The 14,447-nt window shown below is 33.3% G+C and overlaps 1 protein-coding gene and 1 long non-coding RNA gene across 2 annotated transcripts; one reads left to right on the top strand and one right to left on the bottom strand.

Annotated features, from left to right (window-relative positions):
• The first annotated feature begins 743 nt into the window (after positions 1-743).
• LOC132731837 (uncharacterized) lies at positions 744-6,951 on the top strand. Its single transcript, XM_060718114.1, has 2 exons — positions 744-1,039; positions 4,120-6,951. Exons 1-2 carry the CDS (start codon positions 1,035-1,037, stop codon positions 6,437-6,439), a joined length of 2,325 nt encoding a protein of 774 aa, XP_060574097.1. The 5' UTR covers positions 744-1,034; the 3' UTR covers positions 6,440-6,951.
• A 4,315-nt stretch (positions 6,952-11,266) lies between these two features.
• On the bottom strand, positions 11,267-13,810 carry LOC132731839 (uncharacterized). Its single transcript, XR_009625939.1, has 3 exons — positions 13,661-13,810; positions 12,530-12,648; positions 11,267-11,547 (listed from the first exon to the last, which is right to left on the bottom strand). It is a non-coding gene; the product is annotated as an uncharacterized LOC132731839 (long non-coding RNA).
• Between the last annotated feature and the right edge of the window lie 637 nt (positions 13,811-14,447).

The raw sequence follows: 14,447 nt of genomic DNA, 5'->3' as shown, positions 1-14,447 counted from the left end.
CTTTACGCGTCGACATCGTTAGGCCCGTTTGGAATGGATTATGGAGCATACACAGTGGACCATGCAACAGTGGAGACACCTTCTGTTCACTGATGAGTCTACATTCTGCCTAGACTTCACGGATAAGCGTGCTAGAGTCTGGAGAAGACGAGGTGAACAGTTTCAGGCTGCAAATATTCCTGAGCATGACCGCTACAGATGTTGTTCAGTTATGGTGTGGGGAGGCATCAGCTGAGATGGACAAATCAACCTTGTTGTTCTAAATAGAGGCACATTGACAGGTCAGACATCTAAGACAACCAAATAGGTTGCATGCTGGAGTAGTTGGCGATCAATCCTAGAGGATTCTATTTAGCGCATGAACTCGCCTGCTTATTCATCTGATAGACACGATTCACACACACGGTATTTAGTCTAAAACTGTAAACAAAACATCCAATTTAACAAATTTGAAAAGCACGCTATATGTTCTGAAATCTTCAAAAAGGGGGCGGGTTCATCCTCATCTCTAGCACAAAATCAATAATAAAATCATTAATAGGGTTACCTTCGTCATTCAGCTAAATTGATAAAACAGTAAATCGACATTTAAAACCTTTCGAACAAATCCAAAAAAAAAAATTCACACTCAAACATATGGTGCTTAGTAACAGTTGAGTAGTATAAAATTAGCCGTGTAACCATGACTAGATTGACATCAGTTATAGACTTACTGTACGTTATATTTGTTGATCGATTTAAAGTAAAGAAAGTTACAGGGATATTATCCATCATAGATATAATATAGTGTACAATTATCAATGCCTGTACACAATAGATAATCATTTATAATTATCACGCTTTCATGTGATCTTATTGTAATTGTAAAGCCATGTTTCTAATTCACGATAAGGATCTTGATTTTCTTATAATTATGCATAAATAAGAGACTGAAACGGGAGAAAGTAAAAACCTGGTGAATTCCCTTTTAACGCAGACTTAAAGAAAACACCTTCCTTGTACATAATATTTCAAACTGGATAAAGGTGAAAGAAATGAGGTATGTAATACTGTGTTGTTTATATATACTTATATAATGATGTTTTATTTACATATTATTACTTATAGTAACAAAGTTGAAATAAGGAAATTAACATTAAGTTTTTAGCTACTGGAAACGGTAATGGTTAGCCTTTGCCACCAGTACAGAGGCCGGCCAGTCTGTCAAAGTATTGCAAATTAATAACGTTAAGTGTAAAGACGATATACATTTGTAATGAAATAACTGTCGTCTGATCTATGAAAAATACAGATGTAGCAACTTAGTAATTTAGCTGATGGATTTCATGAACAAGTAAGGAAAAACACAAGTATAAAGTAATGCTCCTGTCACCTGTAAACATATTTACGGCGAGAACAGGGAAAGAAAACACAAGTTTTCACGCTATGCCAAGTTATTGTGCATGGTCAATTAAAGAGGATTTTACCATATGAGTGTCAGCACTGAGTGGAGCCATGATTTGAACCAAGGTTTTGATACTCTAAAATTTAATGTCCCTGCTAGTCCTCGCCAGTGAAAGGGAGTAGCAGCAAATGGCCGTGTATGATATCAATGAGAATAAATCTGATAAAACTGTTCAGTTAGAAAGTAAAGCAAGAAAGATAATTTCTATTATCAATATATGTTTCAATTTAGAATAAAGGATCAAGATGGCATAGTGGTTTAAGTGTCTATCTCTCAATACAGTGGTCTAGCTTGAGTTCGACGATGAGTCAAATCTATTGTGGGGTTTATTTACAGGTTGTCATCCTGATCTTATGTTAGCAGTGATTTTTATTGTAGTGTTCCCCCAACCTCCAGGGATTCATGTTTTTTATACAGTAAACTTCGCTTATAGCGAACTCATTGGGACATTCATAATATTTTCATTATATCCGAAGTTCCTTCTAAGCATAAAGCGAATTAGTTCCTTGTATAGCGAACAGATTAACATAACATAACGAACTGATTGTTTACCATCGTGCGCCTTTGTGAAGAGCATTTGATTCACAAAGAAAAGATCATGCTCATGCAGGATCAAGTGATCCTGATTTTATTTTCATTGTTTTATGTTTCTAGAATTTAACGTGTTTTGCTAGACTTAAATGGTAAATATTCAAAATATTAAAAATTGCTGATTTGCAGAGAAACCAAACTATTTACAAATAACAAATCAAATACATGTACAAAAATATTCGGATCAAAATAAGGATCAATTTTAGGATCAGGATCAATATTTGGTTCAACTGAAAAATAGCCGTATCATGTACAAATAACAATAAATTTATTCTAAAATTTCATTAATTTGCTAGTACAAGTCCAGTTTTATCAAATTAATATTAGATATTTAATCTATAAGGATAAAAAATGAAGAAAAATAGAGCTTTTAAATTTGATCCTAATCCTTTAATATTTGTAAACACGGGTCCTGGGCTTTTCGTTTTCCTTCCATGATTAAGAATAAACAAGATTTTCGATTTTTCATTCCTTTCATATTGAATATCTTCTTTTATATTTTAAGGGTGACTTTAACCACGGATTTATAATATAAATCCGTGCTTTAACTGATAAAATATGTAGATTTCTTTCCATTTCAATCGAGCCTTCTTTAAAGTTTTCAATGGAGTATGCTTGCAAGCATGCTGATTATGTTAAAAAAACGGATTATAAATTATCATAATTATTCTACTCGAGCAAAAATATTTAAGAAAAAATAAATAGAAGAATTAAAGGAATAACCGTTTTATTTTGGTGAAAAGAACTCATGCTAAAATATCCTAAATAGAAAACTATTACGTACTTTTTTACTAATTCATTTTCATAGATGTATTGAAGTTCATTCAACAATAAACGGTAAATTCGGCCGCCAATGAAAACGAAACATGCGGGTTCTATTTACGGATAGCCTGTATTTTGGAGTTCGTTATAAAAGTGTAATTTTCTGTACTTTTAACCAAATTGGGACTAAGAAATGAGTTCCTTATAAGCGATAATTCCTTATAACCGTGTTCGCAATAACCGTATATTTTTATATTAAATAAAGAAGGGCAAAATTCGGGCCAAAATAAATTGTTCCTTATAACCGGAAGTTCGCTATATCCGTGTTCGCTATAAGTGAAGTTTACTGTACATCTATTTAAGTACATAAAAGTCGATCAAATTAGCGTAAATAAATGAAAAACTTTAGAGAACAAAACCATGCTCATTTAATGTATAGTCAACCTCCACGGCACAAAATTGCCCCTTGTATTAGTTTACATAAAGTATTTAACAAGTAACCAAAGTATTATTAAATAATGTCAACTGCGTATTTAACATTATAAACAACAGTGGGTGCGTATTATTAAAACTTGAACTAGTCGGATGTGTCGCCTTTTGAACAGTATAGCTGTCACTTAGGCTTTTTCTTCTTAAATATATGTTATTTATTAACACCGCTCTTACAATGCGCATGTACCTTGAACTTTAGTGGCATTTGAACTTATTGTAACAATATTACATCGGGATTAGTAAAACTGTTGTATTATCAAAAATAAAAATACCACGGAAAAGTTTTTACACTGACCAATCAAATGGAAAACTATGTGGTGGAGTTTTAAACACTGCACTTAAGGTCAATGAAAAAAGCTTACATACCAAATTTGGAGTCAATCGAACTTATAGTGACCAAGTTACGCTCTTCACAAGCCTATTAAGTAAGACAATTATCAAAGGGCAATAACTCAAAAATAAAGAAGTGCAGATTAACGTTTCTTGTGCACTGCTCTTCAGGTTATTAAAAGAAGCATGCATACAAAGTTTGGAGTCAATCCGACTTAAAGTGACCGAGTTATTCTCCAGACAAGTCTATTGGGACACCGTCGCCCCCAAAGCCGACAACGACACCGCTGACAAAAGGAATCCCTATATGTCATCTTTTTTCAAGGCGACACAACATAAACGACACCGTCGAATACGATCTTTCTCTAACTTTAATTGGAATGTTCTTTTACATATGATATTTAATTATGTCATAATATCGGACTATGTACTCCCGCTCAAGACAGGTAGCAATGACTTATTTTTAAAACATTTCAGATATTGTTTTTCTATATTTTCAGATTTACAAGAATGTGTGCTCTTAAAATAGTAAGATCTATTTTCTTACTTCAAATCATTATTACGTCACCATTGGCAACAGATGCCCTTGGTTGTAATGATGGTAACGCAAAGCCATGGACGCCATCTTGGTCTGACAACAGAGACGATCTTTATTGTGATAACAAATGTTTTGACGAAAACGCGGAAAAGAACTGTTGCTCGTGCAACTCGTGTACCTCGTGGATGGGAGAAGAAATTGATTTATATATAGAAGAGTTGTCATTCACTGGAAAAAACATTGTACTATCAAACAATCAATCCTCGGAGTCCAACGTTTACAAGATATACAGAAGTCATTCAGAAATGAAAGAGTTCCCAATTAATTTATGCAAAGACGTAAACGATACACACTTAGGAGCTTTGTTTACTGCATTTTCAAATATTTCTTTGTACAGAGCTAGAATAGTGCTTATCAACTTTGAATACAACGACATAAAAGTACTAGCGGACATCAGTTGTTTGTATAAACTCGATGAGTTAAACTTACGGTACAACAGTATTTCATACTTGTCAAATACGTCTTTTGTAAACCTTTCATATTTGCGAACACTAAGATTAGAGGGTAATAAATTGACAGTGCTTGAACCAAATACTTTCTCCTCTACAAATCAACACATACTGTATGTAGACATAAGTAACAATCAGTTAAAAACTCTAGATGTGTCTAACATTTTGCCACCATTTCCTTTCTGTGAAATTAACGTCGCATCAAATGGCATAACTGAATTTGTTAACCATGCCGAGTTTACATTAGATACTAGTGAAAATTATGGACCCGGATTTTTAAACTTACAAGATAATTCCCTTCAAAAATTTCCTGATTTGAAAACGCTTCTGAATATAGACGACATCAGCATATTAGGTAAAGTCTGGAATTTCGGATTTGACTTACGGGGGATACCAATAGTATGCGACTGTGCTTTACAGCCGTATTTGTCGTTGGCAAAAGATATAATTGAAGCTCTTTGGCGGGATTATTTTGTGGTAGAGTGTACAGCTCCAGAACTGCTTATGGGTGTCTCTATTCCAAATTTAAATCTTTCAGATTTAGTTTGTCCACTCGGTGCAGATTCAGGATGCCAATCACCACAATGTACATGCGTTGATGAACCGAACAAAGATACTCTAATCATAGACTGTTCAAATGCAATCCCTTCTCTCCAACATTTCCCTACCATTCCAAATTCCACATATTCATCACAGGTGTCTCTGAATTTGTCTGGTAATGCAATAAGGTATATACCTGATGGGCCGTACTTGTCAAAATTGTCTAACTTAGATTTAAGTAACAACGATATCCGTGAAATAAATGACACTATAGCAAGGCAGCTTGATGCTGCAGTTATAGATTTAAGGAACAATGATCGTCTCCTTAGACTACCGCAGACTTTTCAATACCGGAACGCTTGCTTAATCATCATTGATGACATCACCATAGATTGTGACTGCGACTCTCAATGGATTGCCGAATGGCTGAAATCGAAAGATTGCAAAACCGGTCAGTTTTATTGCAATGTACCAGGAAAAGGAATTATCCCAGCCAGTTTATTTAACGTAGATGATTTAGATTGCTCGGAGCCGAATATTCTGGTTACAATGATCAGTAGCATTATAGGAGGAATAACTGTTCTCTGTGTAGCTTCTGCTGTTGTTATATATAAATTTAAATACGAGGTTCTAATTGTTTACCTCCAAATGAGAAGGAAAAGAAAGGAGAATTCTATGACACTCCCTGAATTTTTGTATGACGTGTATATTACGCTTGATGAGAACAATAATGATAGTTTATCTTGGGTCAATAAACATCTTGATAACTATCTCACCAATCTGGGATATAAAGTTTTTATTCCCTATAGAGATATTAGTTTTGGAGATGTACGTGCGGATCAAGCTTTACACGCAATTGAACGCTCACGTGCTGTTTTGATTTTACTGACAAATAATTTTTTCCATAAGGATGACGATGAACGCTCACCAACTGTCTGCGAATGGAAATACGCATGGAATAACTTTAGAAATAACAGATGTAAAAAGATCGTCCTTGTTAATTTTGATTATGTTTCCGCCAGTAACGTTAGCCATGCTCAAGTTAAAGCGTTTCTCCATGTTGGATCTTGTGTTAATTTCAGGAATCATGATCGTAATATTATGAACCAAATCCATGAAAAACTTGGTGGACCACAAGTAAAATTAAAAGCTCAAAATACTTGTGCTGGCGGAAAGATGAGGCTAAAACGGAAAGAGACCAGCAGTGACTTGTCAGTCGTAGAAATAGAGTAACAACAATTTAACTGAGGAGAAAAGATAGTGCAGAGAAACATTATACACTATTTCTCACAAATGTTTAATTTTAGACGGGATACTGTATAAACTATAGATCAATTATGCATGTTACATTGTACAACTATATCACCATTTTATAAACAGTATTTGTATTTTGTATGAAAAAAAACTCAATCTACTTTATCTATAGCTGCTACAGGCATTCATCTTGTCAACTCGGTCCGCCCCTGACGTGTGTTTATGTAGGTGAAGTGGATGATGAAACAGTTACAAAAGCCCATGATAGCAAAGAAAAACGCAGTTTCATATTACTCGGACCTTTGCTTTTAAAATCTCAACAGGGAGACTGTATACCTTTCAAAAGAGTAGCAGGCAATCCAACTTAATATTTCTCAAGATAATATCAGCCAATTTGAATTAAAGTGACATTATGCACATCCAAGGTGAAAATCAAATTTTGTTTCATTTTGTCATATTTCCTTTTAATTTTATAAACGATAAAAAACTAACATGTCTCCAGGAAATTTCTATAGATATCCATCGGAAATTACCTTTTACCTTCTTTATAAAAAGATTAGGGCAGTCTTTTTATATTAAGGCAATTCTATATTTTATCAATTACTCACCATTACAACAGTCACAGTCTTTTGAAATATTTTGTCAATTCAGCTCAACTTGACAATGAACAATTGTACATAACGTCACTACTGCACCACCTCGCTCCTCTTATAAGATTCCTTAATACCACAGTGGTGTGTAATACGATCTTTTTAATTAATTGTAAAAAAACCAGCATTTAAACATGTTGCTTAAATATGACTAGTTTGTTTTTAACATTTTGTAATTTTGTAATTTTGTAAATAGCTGTGCCTTTTTGAAATTCACAGAAATCTATGTATTTAGACTTAAATTGATACTAAATTTAAAGCTGTTTACATTTGTATACAATATATAACAGACACGGAAATGTACTGTGCTGTGCTTATTTGATTTTTTTCTGCGTTAACATATCACCAACGTTTAATAAACATATTTGTTTGAAATGTTGTCTTCTCTTTTTTCATACCACCTACTTAGCCGGTCAAATAAAATTAAACGTCTTAATGTAATGCTTGTCTCAAGAGGCCTATCATATTCAAGTATTGTGGAATATCTTGAAGGACCATTATGCCTCAGTATTACTTTTATTCTTTTTTCTCAAAAGCTTTTTTAATGTTGAATTTTGGCAATAAATACAGTTATAGTAGATTAGTATTTTGTATGAAAGTCGAAATACTATTTGTTTACATTTTGCTACTTTTATGACAAATTATTTCACATTTATCGCTACTTTCTTCAGATAACAAGCATCTTACATTCACTAAATCCATTATTAAAACATTATAAAGTTCATGTTTGCCCTTTCTAAAGAAGTAAAAATTCATTTGTTTCTAAGGCATAATATGCCTTTAAAAATGCCGTCTGGACGTAATTTCCAAAATTGCTTGAAATATGCTTTGAATACTTTTCATTTTATGTATTATTTAACATGTCTCTCAAATACAGTTGTACACACAACAACTATACCTATAATATGTTTCGGGAAATTCAAAATCTGTCCTGCAAAGAGCCAAAATGCACACATATGGACAAGGCTTAACAGGCACTAACCAAATCAACAACAACTGCAAGGCTTATTTATTGACACGTATTTATTGGAACACAACTGGGAAGTAGATATTCGTTATTGCAGTCATACTTTGCTATTACAATATAATTCTATAGCTTTAATAAAAAAAATTAAGCTATCATCATCAACATTGTGTTTTCTTTTAGATATAAGCATGCTACAAATCGAAAATGCGATTTTCTTAATGTTAATAATCTAATCAAACCTCTAAATTAAAGCAAGAATGTATCTAACCTTGACGAAAATCGAAATTGTAACCGTATATTTCTTCGTCAGAATACGGGCCTCTCACGATAAACTCCCTATCTATTATTTTCATTAAAAAAAAAAAAGAGCAAAAAAACCAAAAACAAAAAACAAGACGAAACGTGTTCCCGTAGTCTTCTCGATATGTTAACATTGAAATGCTCCTATTTTCCCTAGATATACCGAACAACTGAAACAGTTCAGACATGCTTCTTACATATAACAAATAAAATAAAAATTATAAACATCATAACACACAAATTGATTTTTATGTAGTTACAGACGTGTACTAATAGAGAGTCTCTGTAGAACTGATAACTAAACATACGGACGCACGGTCAATAACTCTTATTACGTGACTTACGTGAGGGATCACTTTGTTTTCAGATTTTTATACTTCACAACAGCAGGTGTCAAGTGCTGTGGGGCAGCTGTAAAAAGTTGCCCCGTACTTCACTTCAGTGTTGTTATATTTTTCTGGTCCTTCGGGATCATTGATGCCAGCACTATTAAGTGTTGAGAGTTGAGTACCGCTCAAGCCGATGCTAGGGGGCGTGAGGGATGTTGCACATTTTCATTATCCCTCATGTACAGATTCAATCAAACCGGGTCTGCAATTCTCTTGTAATTTTGTTGTGATTAATGCTTCCGAGTGATCACTTTGTTTCCAGATTGTTTTAACTGGTTATAGCCAGTTTTGTAAACTCACTTGTTGAGACAACAATTCTCCGTCTATACGATGTAATGTGGAGAACTAAATGCTTCAACAGGCACTAGCAAAAACAACAACAACTGCAAGGCGACACAAGATTAGAAAATACAAATCTTGAGACGAAAAGATTAAAATTCAATTAATTATTCTCATGTGCATACAAAAGTATGCAAAAATTGACAATCGACTGTTTAATGAAACAACAATATAACCGTCCTTAGCTATATCAGTTTTTCAACGGCCACGACGTCTCTTTAAACATCATTCAGACACACCTGAGCTAGCGACCACCGAAACTCCATCAGCTCTTTAAGAATGTTTACCTTAATTTAAATGTGGTGCTACTAAATTTAATTTTTACAAAATGCATTCTCTAACTCGTGTGTAAGACAATTTTGTATTACTTTTTATAAGCACCGATACCCCTTTTGACCTATTACGCGGCCTAAATAAGAATTCATTACAGGTTATATCAAGACAAGCGGCCTTCATATACCTTTTAAGCTTATAAAAGGGACATGCATTAGTAGTACTCTTACAAATCGGGACATAATAATATTATCCTTACACATCAGTTTTGCTCTTAAGAATGTTTGACACTAAGTGATCATCATTAAATTTTAGATTTGAACAAATTAAAGAATTCAGTTCGTTGAAACGTAAATATCCAGCGAAACTTAAAAGAATAATTGACATATCTCCTAAGGTTACTACGTCGCTGGTATCTGAAAACATGTAACATAATGTTTGTAACATTTCCGAATCTACTGTATCTTTCTTTCTAACAGGTTCATTACATTCCGTCATACTTGTTTGTAATAAATGTTTAACCTTAGACCTCGTAGTTGGATCCGTGTAATCATGTAAAGAATGCATCCATTTAATAGAATACAATGTAGAAGAAATAACACCGTACGATTTTTTATGATCTAGCATGTTCGTTAAATACATTGACAGAACCATGGATGAAGCGGGCTTGGAAATAAACCATTTTAAAATAACACAATATTCTTCGAAATGTTTAAAATTGTTCATATATTTCTGTCTGTAGAAACTGCCCGGGATTGTACTTTATAACATGTCATATGATCAATTACTGTTGCATGTTTTAGAGTTGTCCATCATGCTCCAGATTGTAGGTTTTAAGTCAACACCTATTATCAGAATGATAAATATTATAAACTGCATAAATTATTGTCAAATAGGATACATTATATATCTCATAAAATATATCTATATCGGCACTCCATCTAACAGCAATGTTTTTATGCTCTGTGTTAACACTACCGTTCAAAAGAATCGATTTTACATTTTGATTATCTGAAAACACCTTCACATTTTTGTTTTTGAGAAATTGTACCTTACTTCTAACAACCCTATTTATTGCCTAAACCTCACGCCAAGAAGAACTTTTAGTCTGTTCTTCAAGAAGCCATTATCCGGTGATTTTCGTATTCGTATTTAAAAATTGTATCATTCTTTGTTATATCTAGTATATATGTTTTCACTTTCGGGGACACATACGAGGAATCAGTGTTTTCAACATAACATTCGATATGCAATCCACTTCCGGGGATAGCAATGATCCACTGGTATTATTACTAGCGTGTAAATTAGCGTCTTTGCTCGTAAAAATATAGATAACCACCATTACCAGATCCACTGGCATCACTAAAAACGTTAATATCGTACACTTTCATATCAGACATGGATTTACCTAATCCATTCAATTTTCTTAAATATTCTCTCTATTACAAAATTTCATGCATGGCTGACTCGCTCACTAAAACTGGCGAGTCCCAACTAGCCCTTTAGATGAATCATTTATACATCTCTCTCGTTCTCAATCTCACTATGTTACCAAACACAAATTGAAGAGAAATGAAACGTACAACCAAAGACGCTAACACACGGACCGATATAACACTAAACTTGTCACAACATATCTGATTTTGTACAGATTCAATTGATTTTTCTGCGACAGATATTCGTTCTTCTGTGACAAATATCTTATTTTGAAAAACATTTAATATAAAACCTAACCACGTTACTGTTTGACATGGAAACCAATGACACTTTTTTCCGCCAACAAAAAACCAAATTCAATCAATATACTTTAAACAAATATACTACCTTCTAATGCTTTCAGGAATATGACCACCGATGCCATTATCAGCTTATGACCTAATGACCGTATGGAGACGGCCCACTGAATTTTCGACCCATATATCCTATAGTAAATCCATCACATTTAAGGCTAAATTCTTGACAAAGCAAATCCGGTACCGAAACTTCATGACCATTTCTTTAAACACCAATGCAGTCCAAGTAAATTTAGCACCAAAAAATAATACATTAGCCCTTGGAGTTTTTCTGCAGCTTTTAATTTCTGTAATCACTATAGATTATTCCAAATAGTAACTGGTGTGTATTCTTGTGCATAGTGCCTCCTGAAACCTTCCACCCAGAAATGAAATCCTGCAAAAATACATCAAAAACAACCTTTAAAGTACTCAGAAATGAAACTTTATGTACACAATTACTAAAGATATACTTAAAATATAACCAGTATCAATTAAGATGACTTGAAATAGGCCATTTCAAAATTTAAAAGAACTACTTTCTAGACTACAACGGGCTGAGTCTAATTCCGTACCGGGTTGAGACCTAAATGAATCCAAAATTTAAGTTAAGCCAAACTTTATACTCATTTCCTAGTAATTTAATGTTATACAAGTACAATCATATAGGTTTGACATGTCTCTAACCAATTACCTTAATTCAGTACCATTTCTTAAATATGAACCTTCATGCGAAAAATCAGGCTCGGCTAATAGAATTTTACGCAAAAATTTATATTACAAATTCTGTTATATCTTTTGATGCTGCCATTGGATTTTCTTTAAATAAAGTGTATGCTACCGGCTAATGTTATGTTGTTATTGCATGAGATAATAAGACCTTATTGCTTTAAAATTGTATAAGAAACTCCATTTCTGTTAAAGAGAACTTGAAATTTTGGGTTAAAATACAAGTTATCACAATTAAATGTGCTTTTTTGATATTTATTTCTCTCAACATTGTTATAAAACTTACTGATTATGACTTTCACATATATACCATGGTAAATAAAGTAAAGAACCAACATACACACCCTACATTGTTTGCTTAAGATATCAATAAAGACAAACAGAGGTAATCTTAAGGTTAGCAAAGAGGTTACCATATCACCATGGGCTATGTCTTCTGACAAAGTAAGATTAGCCAACTCTCACACAAATAAGGCTTAAAAAAGATGACACATACCGTCTCCCACTTTAAATCATTGAAAAGTCTTAATATAGTCAGAATTAGAGAAATTTTCTCCTGATATACATCAAAATAACTACCAAATATTGCCCGAGCATTGGGAGTCGCTACCGTCAATAGCTGAAATTTCAAACTAGACATAAGTTATTACCTTCTCAATGTGTCCTGACAAAGCTGCTGCCAAACTGAGCTGAAGGAGTCCTTTCATAGATCTTTACCAGGATAAGGTAAGGTCCTGTACTCAAACCTAGGCTTTGGTAACTGCACAGTCTGAAAAATATGCAACACTAGTACATGCCTAAGAAAATTATAAGAGGCATTTATGCTGTAATTCTGATATCTGAAAAAAAAAGAAAATAATGTCTTAATTAATCAATGGCTAGATTTGCTAATTCACACTGGAGAGCATATATAAATATTGTGTGCTGAAAAATGCATGCCTGCATGAAAATAGCAGTTTAGACATTGTAAACCTAACCTAATTTAACTGCTGTAGCAGCTACAACAACAACAACAATCATATCAACTGTGTTATTCTAAATGAGCCAATTATCCATAAAGTACACTGTTTAATGACTAGAAAATGTGTATATATTAATAGCAAATACATTCTGCAACACAGCAAAACACCAAGTTTCACTACATGTACACTGAAAATGCCTATATTTCCAAAATATAAATCACATTTGTCCTGTTCAATTGTCAGTTCTGCTTCATTGAAATACAAGACAATAGTGAATATTTACATACTGATTACTCAAAACATATAATGTGTGGTCCATATGAGCAATATGCTACTATGGTGCTTGTTCGAATCCCATGGCCGGTGCTTCTTGGGCCCCTAAGATCTCTGGAATGAGCTTGGCAATCACTTTTTTACCAATGTAACCAATCTGAAACCACACACTCCCCAATTCCTTGCAATGCATAGTTTATCCATAATTTAAGATGCATTTCTCTAAATATTATCATTTTCTATATGAATCTTCTAAAAATAAGCTAGATTTATTGTATATTGCTAAACACAGGGTGCAAAAATAACATTTATCAATTTGTAAACTGCTTTTTAAAAAATTTAAATTTCATTTTTTAATTTTAAATTCATTTTTTACAGTTTTAATTCAATAAAATGTGGTAAATCTTTCATGCAAAAGCTCTGTACCCTGCTCCCTGCTTACTGACACAGTAGCAGACATCTACATTTGAAGGGGAGATAACAATAACAAACATATGACCCAATTTAAAATGTCAAAATTTAAAATAAAATTTAAAATTTTCAAACCTGTCAGTTATCCTTTATTTTCCTGACTTCTATTCAAAAACACAACACTGATGCAAAGTTTCATCCATATCCATCAACCAGTTCCCATTTTTTCATTTTTTATATTTAGGAGACGGCCCACTGAATTTTCGACCCATATATCCTATAGTAAATCCATCACATTTAAGGCTAAATTCTTGACAAAGCAAATCCGGTACCGAAACTTCATGACCATTTCTTTAAACACCAATGCAGTCCAAGTAAATTTAGCACCAAAAAATAATACATTAGCCCTTGGAGTTTTTCTGCAGCTTTTAATTTCTGTAATCACTATAGATTATTCCAAATAGTAACTGGTGTGTATTCTTGTGCATAGTGCCTCCTGAAACCTTCCACCCAGAAATGAAATCCTGCAAAAATACATCAAAAACAACCTTTAAAGTACTCAGAAATGAAACTTTATGTACACAATTACTAAAGATATACTTAAAATATAACCAGTATCAATTAAGATGACTTGAAATAGGCCATTTCAAAATTTAAAAGAACTACTTTCTAGACTACAACGGGCTGAGTCTAATTCCGTACCGGGTTGAGACCGTATGCACAAAACTAATGCCCGGACAGGAAAAATATGCCCTGCGCTAGCTAGCAATCTCAAAAGGAAGTGAATTAAAAACAAAATAAGTTTGTTGACCATTATAATTCCATGAAAAACCTAAATATTTCCTATGAGGTTTAAAAATATTAATGTGATGATAAGCTTCTTTCAAATCAAAAGTCAAAGCAAAAAACCCAGCACAAAAAA

The sequence above is a fragment of the Ruditapes philippinarum genome, unplaced genomic scaffold (genome assembly GCF_026571515.1).
Source record: "Ruditapes philippinarum isolate M1 unplaced genomic scaffold, ASM2657151v2 ctg6341_1_1_1_1, whole genome shotgun sequence".
Lineage (NCBI taxonomy): Eukaryota > Metazoa > Mollusca > Bivalvia > Venerida > Veneridae > Ruditapes > Ruditapes philippinarum.
This window is presented reverse-complemented; position numbering and strand designations above follow the sequence as displayed.